The 15210-nt window shown below is 42.0% G+C and overlaps 1 protein-coding gene across 2 annotated transcripts in view; it reads right to left on the reverse strand.

Annotated features, from left to right (window-relative positions):
• The window catches only part of IMMT (inner membrane mitochondrial protein), a 442904-nt gene that overhangs the window by 92622 nt on the left and 335072 nt on the right, over nucleotides 1-15210 (reverse strand). For both annotated transcript variants that reach the window (XM_078678663.1, XM_078678664.1), the window contains one exon: nucleotides 2534-2665. In XM_078678663.1, coding sequence (XP_078534789.1) covers nucleotides 2534-2665 — 132 coding nt within the window. The remainder of the gene's footprint in view (nucleotides 1-2533; nucleotides 2666-15210) is intronic.

The following is a 15210-nucleotide window of genomic DNA, read 5'->3' on the forward strand; positions in this document are numbered from 1 at the left end:
GCTTTGGATGGCACTCCTCTGATTCTGATATTATTTCTTCTCAACCTATTCTCAAAGTCCTCATTGTGTGCTTGAAGATCTAGTTGCTGGTCCTTCAACCTTAACACTTCTTGTTGGAGCCAGGCTATCTCCTCCACTCGACTCGACCCTGTTCTTCAGTTCGGCCATCCTTTCTCCCACCCGATCTACATCACAGCACATTTCTCCAAGGTCGGAGGCGATTTCACCTTATCGCCTGCATATCTGCACGTAGAGAGGCGAACAGTGATTCCATATATGCTTTAGTGATCGAGCCCTCTCCTCCGTCGGTCTCTAGCTTAGAATCCAGTTTGTGGGATGTGGGTGCCTCCTCTCCTCCGACCCCGGGTTGCCTGTCTTACCGAACATTTCCCTGGGGGATCTGTCTTTCTTTGTTCGTGGTAAGGCCATGCTCTCCTGGCTGCAGCCAAGGGCTGGCATGGTGATGAGATCGGGAGACTCCCACGTCTCTTGCAGGTGAGTCGCAGGTCCTGGTCCATGTGTTTGCTACCCACCTCACTCTCCAGATCCGTTTGAGGGCAGATGGCAGTGGGGGGGATGCGCGTCCCTAGTTCACACAGGACCAGGCAGTGATGAGGCCACCGCAGGAGCACCAGAATGCCTTATCCCGGCCAAACGCGTCGGGAACTGCCCCTCCCCGCGCTCGGCCTCCTTTAATGATGGTCCTCCAAGGAACATTCAGTCATTCACTTCCTTACTGCGGGGCCTCTGTTAAAGTCGTCCCTTGCTCCTCTGGAAAGGCCATTGGAGGAGCAAAAGGCGCTAATGCCAGACAACATCTTTTGTCTTCTGAGGACTGCTGTAACAACTGCCATGCCGTTTGAGAAATTATGAGGTACTGATTTCAGTTGAAAGGCAGGACTTTGAATTTGAGCTGTTTGTTGCCAAGTTCAAACCTAGGGAATTTGATGCTTTTTGTAAAATGTATTAATAAAAATAAGCAGAAGGATCATATCAGGAGTTAATGCCTGGAGTTTTTGGAGATCTGTAGCCAAGTTATGCCAGACTTGTTATGCCTGGGCACACTCTCCATGTCTGTCTCTTAGCACACCTTCAACAGTGTGCACTCGATGTGGAATGTGCCTCGGATCACTGAGGAAAATGCCCTCTGTGCTGGGTAGAGTGCATCAGTGAAAGACAACCCCATCTTTAACGGTTGTACTACTGAATATCAACACCAACAATACCGTGCTACAAGAATATGGAGGACCGAATATTGAGGGACAAAATATCCAAAGGTAAGTGCATACAGGGAAATATAGATTTACTATTCCTAACTCCACACTACATAACTTGATGTATGCACCACCTAGGTAAATATATGTGGAGTTAGGAATAGAAAATCTAGACTTGCTTACCGGTTGATATTTGTTTCTTGATATTTTGTCTTCTATATTCTGTCCCACAGATATTGTGAGTTCAATATTTAGGGTGCACGCCTCTTTTACCGGAGGTAGACCGGGTCGCATTTAGAAAAGGGGATAATAATCCGTATGCAAGTGCACCTGCCTTTGGGGTCAAAACTGGGAATTTCTCTGAGCTCCACAGTGCTGCTCTTGAATTGTGCGCCCACCTCTTAAGTGGTATATTAATACCTCCCAATGTAAAAGGCTTCCCTCATTTGCAGAGAGGCGTGTTCCTTTGCAAATGAGATAATGGGGGAAACAAACTTTACAACGCAACTTTTACAACGCACTACCATTACAACGACATTTTTACAACGCAACATCCATTACAAGGCATGCATTTACAACGCAACCATTACAACACATGACACTACAACGCACACCACTACAACGCATGTCATTACAACTCAGTCATTACAACGCATAACATTACCATCCAACACTTACCCTACTGTTGCAACCCCTGGAGTTAGAATAGTAATTTTTACCCCTACACTATCCAACACTTACCCTACTGTTGCACCCTCTGGAGTTACAATATTAAATTTTACCCTACACTATCCAATACTTACCAAACATGCAATGTAATGTGTTGTAATGGTATGCGTTGTAAAGGTAGTATGCGTTGTAATGGAATGCGTTGTAAATGTAGTTTTTAAAATTTCGTTGTAATGGCATGCGTTGTAATGGAATGCGTTGGAATGGATGTTGCATTGTAAAAAAATGCGTTGTAAAGGTATGCGTTGTAAAAGTGTGCGTTGTAACGTCATACATCCGATAATGGCCCTTAGAATCACAATTGCATATAATTTAGGCTAGTGCACTACATACTAAAGAAGCAGCAAGTGTCTGTGGCTCCTTCTGTAATACCAAAGTGGTAATGGGCTCAAAAAGCAAGAGCAAATGCCTGTTGCACCCCATAGCACTTTGAGTAATAGTGCCACGTAAGAAGAAAGGTGATCTCATTTGTGAAAAAAATGTAATGAAACCAATCGCCATCCGTTTCTTGGAAAAATAGATTTGTTACTTTAAGATGAATTTAATACTCATTTTCTACAGATTGGAAGTACTGGCAGAAAAGTGCTCACCCTCTTCAACTCTGCCTTCAGCTCCTGTTCTTGAATATTGAGAACATCTTTCAGGTGATCACTATGGGCAGCAGCCTGTCTGCGCATCTGGGTTCTCATTTCAGCCTCCATAATTTCCCGAACCTCTTCCATCTGTCAGTTTAAGAAAAAGAGTAATGCATGTATAAAAGGAATTGACAAAAAATTATTCAAAGAGCCAAACCCATTGAATTTCCTTCTAACTATGGAATGACCTGCTAACTAGGCAATCTATATAACACATTATTATTCCCAAGGATCAAAATCAAAGGATACTTTCTTCTGCTCTCACTTTATAAAGCCAGTAGTAAGAAAATAGTTACTTACTTGTATCTCCAGTTCTCCAGCGTTGCTCTCTTTTATATATTCACCTACTTGAATCATTTCTAGCCATTCAATCCCAAATTGCAGAAAACATTGCAACAGTATTTGCTTACTATCACAACCACTTCATTTGAAGCAACCTGAACTTCAGGCAATGAGGTGGAAGTGGTCACTCTCCTACGATACCTTGATGCCACCATAGCTTAGATTCATAGCCCAAAGTGTGAGAAGAGTATGCAATAAATGAGACTTTAACCAGTAAAAAAGGAGGGATGCATGTGAATATATGAAAGATACCAGTGCTGGGGTAAGTAACTGATTAGTTTTCCAGCATTGGATCTTTCATTTATTCACAATCTTGAATCACAATAGTAAAGAGTACATAAAAATCACAATAAATATAAGGAAGCGGACAGCAGACTCGCCTTCACTGAAACAGGTTACGTAGGAAAACCTGTCCCACTGTTGAGTCTACTTCACATCAAGGCAGAGGTGCTTTGTGAACGTGAGCCTGCTCTTCCAAGTAGCTACACGGCAGAAGTGGTGTAAAGGCACACCAGCATAGTGCTGCAGTCGTAGCCATGCTTCTGGTAAAATGCACCACCTTCAGTGGACGCTTCAGTTTGTTGTGGCAGAAGGTGATGAAGGCTGATAGCCAATGTGCTACTCCCCATTTGGATATGGTTCAGCCTATTCATGGGTGGCAGGATAGAAACAGTTGGTCAGAAGATTGAATGTTTTTCTTCTTGTCCATGTAAAAATTAATGCTCCTGTGCAAATCAAGTGAGTCCAATTACTTTTCTGATAACATTGTGGGACTAGGGGAGTGGGGGGGGGGGACACAAAATGACAGGCTTATAACGGTGAAAATCAGTAGTGACCTACAAAAGTTATGTCATTCGGTTGTCAAAGGCCCCGATACACCTGGTGCACATGTTTGGATAAAACTGAACATATGACCACTTACACATATTTATGTCTTGCATATGACAATAAATTAAACTGGAATGCCCACTTGGAACATCTGTGTCTAAAATTGGCAGCAATCATAGGAGTGATAAAAAGGTTCACACAAAAATAAGGTGGGGGTGCGATAGGTCCAAACTTTTTTCCCCCACAAACATAAGGCAGGAAAAGCAAGATATTTAGCATTATGCCAAAAAATTGGATCATGACTTGGTACAATTATACTAAGGAAAATGTACTACAAACGTGTATATAAGACTTGACAATGCATTGACCACAGAAAATCCTAGTCATCAATAGTGAGAATAGCTGGCGCGGGGAGCAGGAGGAGAACCAGGCATATACAATAGCATTGTGGCTGGTGTGAAATAACGAGGGTGGGGTACCAGGAGAGTGAGGGGTTGAGCCCTGGGGGTCTGCTTCCAAAGATAGCAAAAAGGATCGGAGAGGCTGCCAGATAACTTTAGGTCTAGCGGAGGGGGGGCTGCAATGGCGAATAGACTTCACTTGTTAGCTCATAGTGCATCATACTTTGAAGCCAGGCTTCAGTGGTGGGGTGTATCGCACTGCCCCAGCGTAGTGCGATTTTTCTCTTTGCCAGTAGCAAAGCAATGGCGGTGAATCTATGGAAGTTCTTTTAAATGGATGGTACATTACTGAGAAGCGTCAGCAGAGGGGAGGGGTCTAGAATAAGTTAAGCCATCTGGGAGAGGATATTGAACACAGCAAGTCAGAATGTGGCAATAAAAGAGCAGGTTATGGTCATATGTGAAAACCCTGCAACTAGGAATCAGCATGTACCGAAGGGTCGAGTTTGGAAAGACAAACAGGTGTAGTGTATGATCCGTGTAAGAAAAGAAAATGGAGTCGTTTATGACGATCATTGGGGGTTATCAATTCAGTTTGTGCACAGCAATAGGCCCAGCCCTGGTCGGAGATGGGATGGCCAAGGTCTCTTTCCTATTGCCACCGGACCCTGCCGTCATGTGTATGTTTGGGGGTCATTTGAGTCTATTATTAAGAGTGTAAGGGGAGGAAAGTCTGCAGGGGTGAGGGGGTAAGAGGAAATGCGGGACCATAATGTCCTGCAAAGCAAGGCAGTGGTGGGGAAGGACCAGTGACGGGATGGGGAAGGAGCAGTTTGACTGGGGCATGGTCGGAAAGTGTATGTGGTTATATATATATCTCAAGAAGAAGCAACAGCGTTTCCCCGTTTCCGGAGCCCCAGGTGTGTATGTGTGTGTGTGTATATATATATATATATATATATATATATGATCAAGGCTACTGTGACGTAGCCGAAACGCGTCATGCTGGCGACAAGGGGTCAATAAACCACCTCTGAATTCATCTACAGCGCTGTTGTGTGGTCTGTTATTGTTTTTCTGTGTCGGAACCCAGATCCGAGCGGGAGGAGTAGCAGGAGTTTGAAACGTATATATATATATATATATATATATATATATATATATATATATATATATATATATATATATATATATATATATATATATATATATATATATATATATATATATTCATATTCAGCCAATCCTGTTTACCACCATAAAAAGCAGGCACCGACTCCATGGGAGGATTTCCAAGGATAGTTCTTTATTCCATACGATTTAGAAGCGTTTCGGTGGACACAGCCGCCTTGGTCACTACATCCCCCTTCACCCAAGTGAGAAAGCCTTTTTATAGTGGGCATTGTTACACATGTGACACAGAGAAAAAAAAAAGTTTGTAAAAATGAAAAAAGTCATGAGTTGTCATGGTGATGGACATGCAAGTGATGGACATAGTAGAGTTAGTGAAAAATAAAAATTGCAAGTCATCCAAAATAAATTTCAAAAGTTACTTCACTTTTAGGCAATACAAGGACATCTAAAATACATGGATTGTCTGTCTTTATGTTCGTGAATAATCATGGTTTAATTGCATGTAATGGTGCTTCTACTTGTTTTGTATGTGTGTTTGGGCACATCGTGCGTCCTTAACATGGAAGAGTGAAGGACATGGAGGAAATACTTCGAACATGTGTGTATGAAAATGCATGCTGCGTGCGCATTCTGTAATTGCGGCCGAGCTTGCTGTTAAATTGTGGCCTGTGTGCCAATTCGGGAGCGGGCTGAGCCTGTTTCCGCTGACAGAGTGTAGAGATTAGCCCCTCATCACTGCTGAAATCCAGGTATGTTTGGGACCCGATAATGTTGTCGTGTGCGCCTATTTGTTTTATGTAGCTAATTCAGTGGCTGATGTTTATGGATTCCGAGTATGCCTGCGAGTCCTTCATGTACTGATTCTTCCCCAGTGGGTGGACGCTGACTACATTAAGCCTGTTGGGTTCTCTAGCGTGTAACATCCGGAGTCGGGAAGAAATCTGCCATTGTAATGTTTGGCTGGCTAGAATGGTTGTATGCTGGCAGGCTCTTGTAGGGTGATGTTTCAACTATGTGTGCATCCAGAACGCCTCCGCTCGACTCATCCTGGACATCCCCCGACACAACCACATCTCCGGTCACCCGAGAGACCTGCACTGGCTCCCCGTCAGCAAGAGAATCACGTTCCGACTCCTCACCCACGCACACAAAGCCCTTCACAACCAGGGCCCCAGATACCTCAACAACCGCCTGACCTTCTACACCCCCACCCGCCAGCTTCGATCGACCAGCCACGCCCTCGCCGCCGTTCCACGCATCAGAAGAGCCACCCCGGGAGGAAGATCCTTCTTCTACCTGGCTGCCAAGACTTGGAACTCCCTCCCCATCCACCACCGTCTGACCCAGGACCACCTCTCCTTCAGGAAGCAACTCAAGACCTGGCTCTTCGAGCAGTAGCGGACCCCCCTCCCCCAAGCACCATGAGACCCTCTGGGTGAGTAGCGCGCTATACAAATGCTTTGATTGATTGATTGATTGATTGATGCATTGGGGACATACCGTGTAGTTCACGGAGTCAATGTGAATGTTGTGTCTGTGCTGCCTTTTACTATGTGTGGTTTTAGCCTTACATGTGTCAAATGTGCTTGTGTGTGTATTTACAACGGATGGTGAGTGAGGATGTTTAAAAGAGGGGTGCGGTCAGTTTTCTGGAGCGCGAGGAGGTTTATATTAGTTCAGTATTACAAAGGGGATAGTCTAGAGATGAACGTTCAGCGCTTCATCAGCATTGAGCCTATTAGGTATCTTACTATTTAACATGATTATATATCTGGATTCCAGTCTCCTGAGTGTTAACAATCGGTTGCCTCCTCTAGGATGTTTTTTGACACTGTCAATTACAAAGTAACTCCGATCCTTCGCTTTGTCTTTGTGGTACATGTTTATGTGGCGTGCCACCGGGTATGTGGGATCATAGTTTGTGATGGCTCTTAAGTGTTGCAGGATTCTCACATGGACGGGGTGACATGTGCTCCCCACATACAGTTTGTCGCATGTGCAACGTAGTACGTACACTGCAAAGTCTGTTTTGGAGTTGTAGTGATCTTTTATCAGCAGTGGGCTTTCCCCGAGTAGTGTGGTCACTGTTTTTGTGTTGGTTGCATGTTAGCAGGCTTTGCGTTTTGTGCACTTGAAGAATCCTGCCGGGCTTTGAGCCAATTCCCCCCTCTGTCCTGTGTTGGCGCATTGTTGACTAGTTCCTCCCTCATCGATTTAGCCCGCCTGAAGGTTAGTTGCGGTAGTTTGGCACAGTTGGCGCCTATGCTGGGGTCGCTGCGGATGATTGGCCAGTGCCGGGATATTTTATTTATATATACACACATATATATACACACATACATATATATATACACACACATATATATATATACACTCATATATATATATCGGCGAAGAGTTTCTCGATAGATTCAAACGAGGAACAAGCAGACTCGCACTCCAGTGATCCATGTAGACACAAGTGTTTATTGGCCATATTTATACATATATATATATAGGGAGCACTACTAACATGCTCAAGTTGCGGATCCTGGAACACCTAAGGGCCATTGACAAGGCCGACCAGGCTTATCCGGTCGCCCGGCACTTTGCCGAAAAGCATAACAGGGACCGCAGTCAGCTTCAGTATTTTGGGCTTGATACCATCAAAACCAATGCTAGAGGGGGTGATCAATTGCGACGTCTCCGTAGGCTGGAGTCACGCTACATCATAGACCTCTCTACTAAGTGGCCGAAAGGGATGAATAGCGGAGAAGAAATGGTCTTTCATCTAGGCAAAGCGTAAATAGATGATTGTTATACCTATATGTACTCCGTTTCTATGGATCTGTTCTGTATTTTGAAATCTAATTCTGTATGTATAGCACTGTAGATATTGTCACTTAGATATAGGGGTGTGTATATAAAGTATATGTGGGTATATATCTACAAGAGGAGATATCTAGGATGAATTGAAAAAAACCCTAATCTCGCCAATGGCTACATTGTCCCGACCCGGCGGGTGGGATGGAACCAATGTATACACATACCCTCACTGTTAAATAAGTGGCGATTTAATGGATCAAGGGGCTCTTAGTGTCATTCTGGCATAACTCAAATGAATCAAACTGGATAGTTTTAGTGGGATATCCACGTAGTCTTTGGCACCTCACGCTATCTGCTGGTTGCCTGAACATGGGTATATCTGAGCAAGTATATTGTAAATATGTTGTACATAGGTTGTATATAGTAGGTCACCTCTCATTAGTATAAGAGGACCATTGCCGATCCACGGCTGTATCAAACATTATATGGAAGACATATGTTATAACATACAAATTTTCCCCCGCAAATACGCACATCTACCTATCTATAGGGAGAACATGCAATACAGGGTGTTGCTAATATGTAGATAGATATATGTATATATTTACCATTACAAGATGGCGCGTACTGGGAGGATTGCAGTCCTCTGTTGATATCAACTGAGAGGTGGTACCTGTGTACGTAATTACCTATATTAAGTGTACCGGTTTCTTCATGTGTAAACACACTGACGAAGGCCTAGTGCTGAAACGCGTCTGTGGCGTACTTGTAGTTAATAAACTACCGTGTGAGTAAGATACCTCCGAGTGCTGTCATTTCTTTCCCGGGATGGTGAAGAGCGCTATATATATATATATATATACACACATATATATATATATATATATATATATATATATATATATATATATATATATATATCGCCATTTTCAAATATGTACCAATAGTTCAGCAGTGTCCATACTGTGGAGCAGAATAGAAAGTGTGTTCGAGTAGTGTGATGAAAAAGACGCCAAGCGTCTTTGAGGGTATGTCTATCAATAATGTCAAGAAGAATGCGTAGGCAGCATGGTTTACCGCTCGAACAAGTACTGGTGATGTCTAATGAGGCATCCATGATTAGAATCAGATCGCCTCCTAACAGTATGATATCAGTGTCGAATTTACCCAAAAGGGGCGCTATCTCCTGGAAAAAAAGGGGACCATCAACATTAGGAGCATAAACATTTAAGAAAAGGATTCTTCTTCCCAGCAATGTTACTGGTACAAGGTTGTAGCGTCCGCCGCTGTCAGTAATGGTAGTGCGGTGAGTAAATGTGAGACTTCTATAAAGGAGTATACAAACCTCACGGGAATAGGAGATGTAGTTGGCAAAGTATCTATGGGGTCCCCAAGATGCTGCAAAAGTAGGTGAGGATTGAGTAGGGAGATAAGCTTCCTGCAAAAATGCAAACTTGGTACTGTGTCGGTTGAGATATGAATATACCAATTTACCCTTTCTGTAGTTGTTGAGGCCAAGGATATTCGAAGTAAGGAATGTGAGATCTAGGACTTGCCTAGAACCCCCATCAGCAACGTAATAAGAATTGTCATGCACAAAGCAGTGTGTGGACTCATCCAGCCTATTATAAAAAAAGAAAAGGGGGAAACAAAGGAAACAAAAGTACTCATGAAAACCAAAAATACCCACCCCCCACCAACACTGAATATAAGGTACCCAGCGACTCCTTGCAAAACCCAACCAACAAACTAAGGTCCCAACATTTTGAAATATGGAATACTCCTAATGATGAATCAGAAGAAATCAGGGTACATGTGGGTTGAAGTTGAAATAGATACAGTGTCAGCTGGTTATAACAGTGCACTGCCATTGGAACATTATATAAACGGCACTGAGTATGTAAACTCTGTTGAAACATTTCAGCCAGGGTGGAAAAGGTCAGCACTAGCTGAAATATTAAGGTCTGGCGAGGAGTGCTCCAGGGTGGTATGGGTAGAGGAAGGTCTACTGGAGCCCAATTGTTTGCAGAAGGAGAGTACATCAGCCGAGGTGTCAAAGAATCGGGCCTAACCATCCACGACCACCCGAACTCTAGCTGGATTCAACCATACTCAAGTCCATATTTACGGAGCAGAGCTTTGGCGTTGTTGAATTTCCGCCTTGTCTCTTTTTTTTTTTTTTTTATCCTCATATTGCGATTTTTATGTTTTTTTTAGTAGTATCAAGGTTCAGCCTCTGCAATTACCATGCCAGCACTGCCCCAATGCGAGGGTGTGAGGGGAGTTTCTCAGCCATCAGATTTTGCAAAGGGGTCTCCTTTAAAACCAACACATAAATAACTTTCTGTGTTTTTATCGTTCGTGGAAGGGAGATAGCCACCTTGACTACTCGATGAAAATTATTTTCATCCACAGAAGTTTCCATCGCGTAATCGGATCACTGTTCCATCTCGACCATTAGTTAATAGGGTTAAAGTGATTTTCCCATATTTCCCAAAAGTTATTTCTATTGGATTGCTTTCCCCTTCTGTCTAGTTTGTTTGTTTTCATGACTGAATTCATCCATTCACCAACCGTGGGGGTTGATGAACCTACCCACTTGATGCATATCTCCCTTCTTGCAAGAAGTATAGTTACAAAAACCAGGTTTTCTTGTATCTTTGTCAGGCTACCCGCTCCTATATTGTTGTTATCAATCCCAAACAAAACAAGGATGGTACTCACAGTTAGTTGCTGATGTAGTATCGCGCTCAATATCTTACCCACTTCGGACCAGAACTCAGTGAGGGAAGGGCAGTCTTTAAAAATGTGGATATCATCTGCCTTTTCCTCTCCACATTTCGGACATTTCCTTATTTGTGCACCTTTAAATTTGGACAGTTTTTTGGGGGTCCAATAAGCCCTGTGGATTGTGAAAAGGTGATTTCTTTTTAACGCTGCAGATTTTAATGTATCCCAACACTTCTCAATTGACTTAACCAAACTTCTTCTAGATTTGGGATTTGTAGGTCTCTCCCCCATATTGATTCTGCTATCTTAGCATCTTCATCATCTGAGGTTGTTAGTACCCAGTACCATCTGGCTATCTCTTTCTTTATGGGTAGAACTTTCTTCATTTCTCTTTCCAGTTCTTCGGTATCCTTTTCATGTTTTGTCAGGGTTTTGCCCAGCTGGCTAGCTGGTAATATTTAAATTTGGAGATGGTGAAATTTGTAATTACTTGGAGATCTTCCCAGGATATCAGTGTTGACCTCCTCAGTATTTTCCCCCAATGTTCTATGTTTGCATTTTTCAGAGGATTTGCCAAACTGTCTTTAAAGCATTCTGGGGTACCTGGGGAGTCCCATATAGGAGCTAGAGAGCTATAATATGAAATGTTTAGGGTTCCTCTGATCGGAGCCCATAGCCTGGCCGCGTCCTTTAAGATCTTTAGTTTTATTTTTTTTAAAGTACTTTGGGTGCCCAAATTTATACAGAAAATGGTCAACTTTCCTGGTTAATGCTTGGAGATAATCAGGGTAGTAGTGATGAGCCCCCATCATTGATCTCATATTTTTGAGGAAAAAAGCTCTATAGTATTCCCACAAGTCAGGGCTCGCTATCCCTCCTTGTAATTTCCTTCTCCTGATTTTTTTCCACGATATTCGGTTTCCTTTGGAGGCCCAAATGAAGCTTGAGATTTCTCCCTGCAGTTTCTTCAATTACTTTTTTTTTTTAATTCAAGCGGTATTGTATTAAACAGATATGTATATTTCGGGAGGATAGACATTTTAATGATGTTCGATCTGCCTATTAGGCTTAAGGGGAGGGTACTCCAGGACTTTAAGAGCTTTCTTACTTCGCCTGCCACTTTGTTTAAGTTTATCTGTGGAATTTTTTCCAGGTCATGGACTACTGTGATCCCTAAATATTTGATTTCTTTCTTGATGTTTTGGTTGGTGAAGTTAGTGTTCCAAGACATAATCTCTGTTTTTGAGTGGTTTACCAAATAGCCTGAAATTTTCCCAAAATTCTCAAGAATGATTTGGATTTCAGGTATGGAGGATTCGTAATCGTTAGTAAAAATCATTAAGTCATCCGCATATAGGGCTACTTTTTTGGACCACTCCTGATGTTTAAATGGGAATATTTTTTCATTTTCCCTGAGTAAGCTTGCTAAGGGTTCAATGTATAGATTGAATAATAAAGGCGAAAGGGGGCACCCTTGCCTTGTGCCTCTTTCGATTCTTATGTTATTAGTTAAATCTCCGTTCACCAAAATTTTAGATCTTGGAGTCTTATAAATCTCTTTCACCATATGTCGGAAGGAATCCCCCAGATTATTTCTTATCATTACCTCGTTTAGAAAGGCCCAGTTCACCCGGTCGAATGCTTTTGCGGCGTCAAAGGTAAGAATTGTGAGTGGAGTTTTTTCGGAGGAAGCGACATCTATTGCCCCGAATAGTTCATGGGTTAAGTCATGCATCTGTCTTCCTTTAATGAATCCTTTCTGGTCAGAGTGAACTAGCTGGGTCATCACATCCCCCAGCCTTTTTGCCATAATTTTTGTGCAGATCTTGTAATCACAATTGAGAAGTGATATCGGGCGGTATGATTCGCATGATGTCGGCTTTTTTCCGGGTTTTAAAATTATGGTAATAATAGCATCGTTCCAAGAATCTAGGATCTTTTCATGTTGTTTGTACACCCCATTAAGTAAGTCTGTTATTTGTGGAGATAAAGATTCTCTGAGTGCCATATATAGCTCATTTGGGAGAGCATCCGGCCCCGCTGCCTTTCCTCTTTTCAGTCCCTCTATTGCATCTTCTACCTCTTCTCTAGTAATTACTTCATTTAGGGATTTTTTCTCTTCCTTTGATAGAGATAGAGTGGGCAGACTATTCATGTAACATTCTATTTGCTCTTCTGTTGGGTTTATGTCTTCAGAGTATAATTCACTGAAAACTTTCGTAAATTCCTGCCTTATAACCATATCTTCAGAAGATGGTGGTGATTGGCTATCTTTTTGGATACTTGCTACCTTATTCCTCGTTAAGTCTGATTTTAGTTTCCAGGCCAGAAATTTCCCGCACCCTTCCCCATACTCATGGTTTTGCTAGTTTGCTAGCTTCCCATTTCGACCTCACTTTTTCTTCGAGAATATCCGCAAGGCAATCCTTTTGTCTTTGCCTTTCTGTCTCCATCTTCTCCCGTCTGATTGTACTTTGTTCAACCACTATTTGCCCATCTATAAGAGTTATAGAGTCTTCCAACTCCTTTATTTTGAGTTTTATTGTTTTGGATCGATATGCTCCTAGGCTTACTAATTTCCCTCTAATTACTGCCTTATAGGTGTCCCATAAGATTTGTCTTGATGTGCCTATCCTGTTATTTTCAAAAAAGGATTCGGTTTCCAGTTTAAGCTCATGTAGGCAGTGTTGATCTAACAATATAGCCCTTTCGATTGTCAATCTTCTTTGCGTTTGGGTTTCTGATCTTTGTATCGTGAGCTGGACAGCAGAGTGGTCTGACATATGAGCAGGGAGATGTTTTAATGTGATTATGTCTTTTGTCAGGACTCTGTCAGTTAGGAAATAATCAATTCTGGACCTATGTCCAAGTTTCTTATTATATAGTGTAAAAGGTTGTGTTTTATTCCCTTTTATTTTCCAGATATCTACTAGGTCTAAGTCTCTCTTGTAGTTTCCGAGCCACTCTCTCATATTTGGAAGATTATTGTGTCTTCCCGGGGGCGATCTGTCAACTTTAGGGTCTATGATTATGTTGAAGTCACCACCCATTATTATTGGAGAGGTAGCTGACAAGAGGTGAGTATATAGATGTTGTAGTGGCCCTGAGTCATCTATGTTCGGGCCGTAATATCCTACTATTGTGTAACGATTATTTCCAATTCTTACTCTGGCGATTGCCCATCTGCCTTTATTGTCTACTTCGGAATACTCGAGTTTAACTTTAAGAGATTTCTTGAACATAATAGCTCTTCCTTTTATGTTACAATTCTGATTTGTACACACATTGTAGTCCAACCACCCTAAATTTTTCGAAATCTGGGTCCACTCTTCTTTTAATAGGTGGGTTTCTTGTAAGATAATCACCTCACAATCTGAAGCTCTTAAGTATTCTAAAATTCTATTTCTCCTATTTTTTACCCTTAACTCATTACATTCCACGAAAGTATACTAACCTTTCTATCAATTGACCCCATATTTTACTCGAATTGTATATTGCATGCTGGGTATCATTATGGTTAGATTGGCTGACACCTTGATTTCCCTGGTTTTCTGAGACATTGAGGATTTTTTTTTTTTTTCCCCTATCTTGCACCCCACCCGTGTTCTGTTCCATGTATTCTAGTTTTATTTTATGTACATCATGTTTTCCCACCCTGGGGAAGCCTCCCTCTTCTTTTATTAGGGCTATTCTTTTGCCCCTTTCAGGCTCCTGACTCTTATATTTCTGATTATGCCTACATTTTGTTTTAACTACCTTCTCCCTTATATGTTTCTTTGGCAGTTTCTAGTGGCTTGTAGGATTTTCAGATCTTATGTTGATTCGGGCCATCTCAAGAAACTCTTTAACCTCCTCGGGGTCTCGTATGTTCCGCATTTTATTCCTCCACATGATTCTGAGTGATGGGGGGAACTTCATTTGCTCTGTGGTCCCTAAGGCTTTTATTTCAGTCATATATTGGCCCAGTTCCCATTGCCGATCTTGTGAGGCTTTGGACATATCCGACCTTATTCTAAAAGACCAGTTGTCTTTACTGAAAACCCCTTTTTTCAATGCGTCACCAAGAATTCTCTCCTTTAATGTATATGTTTTGAAGTTGACAAGAATTTTCCTGGGAGTTTTCCTCTCTTTCAATCTTCCAAATGGGTCTCGATGGACCCTTTGTATGTCTTCTTCTAGACATTCTTTGCTTGCCCATGGGAAGTGTTCTGCGATGAGAGAAATACAAAGCTTTTAATATCAGAGCCTTCTTGATTTTCTGGGACATTTAAAATCCTTATATTATTTTTCCTGGCCTGATTTTCTAAAGATTCGAGTTTCTCACTCATGTTTTTTCCATCTTGCCTTAGTGTTCTGATCTCTTTCTGGTTGATGTTTACCCCCTTACTGAGA

The sequence above is a fragment of the Lissotriton helveticus genome, chromosome 2_2 (genome assembly GCF_964261635.1).
Source record: "Lissotriton helveticus chromosome 2_2, aLisHel1.1, whole genome shotgun sequence".
Lineage (NCBI taxonomy): Eukaryota > Metazoa > Chordata > Amphibia > Caudata > Salamandridae > Lissotriton > Lissotriton helveticus.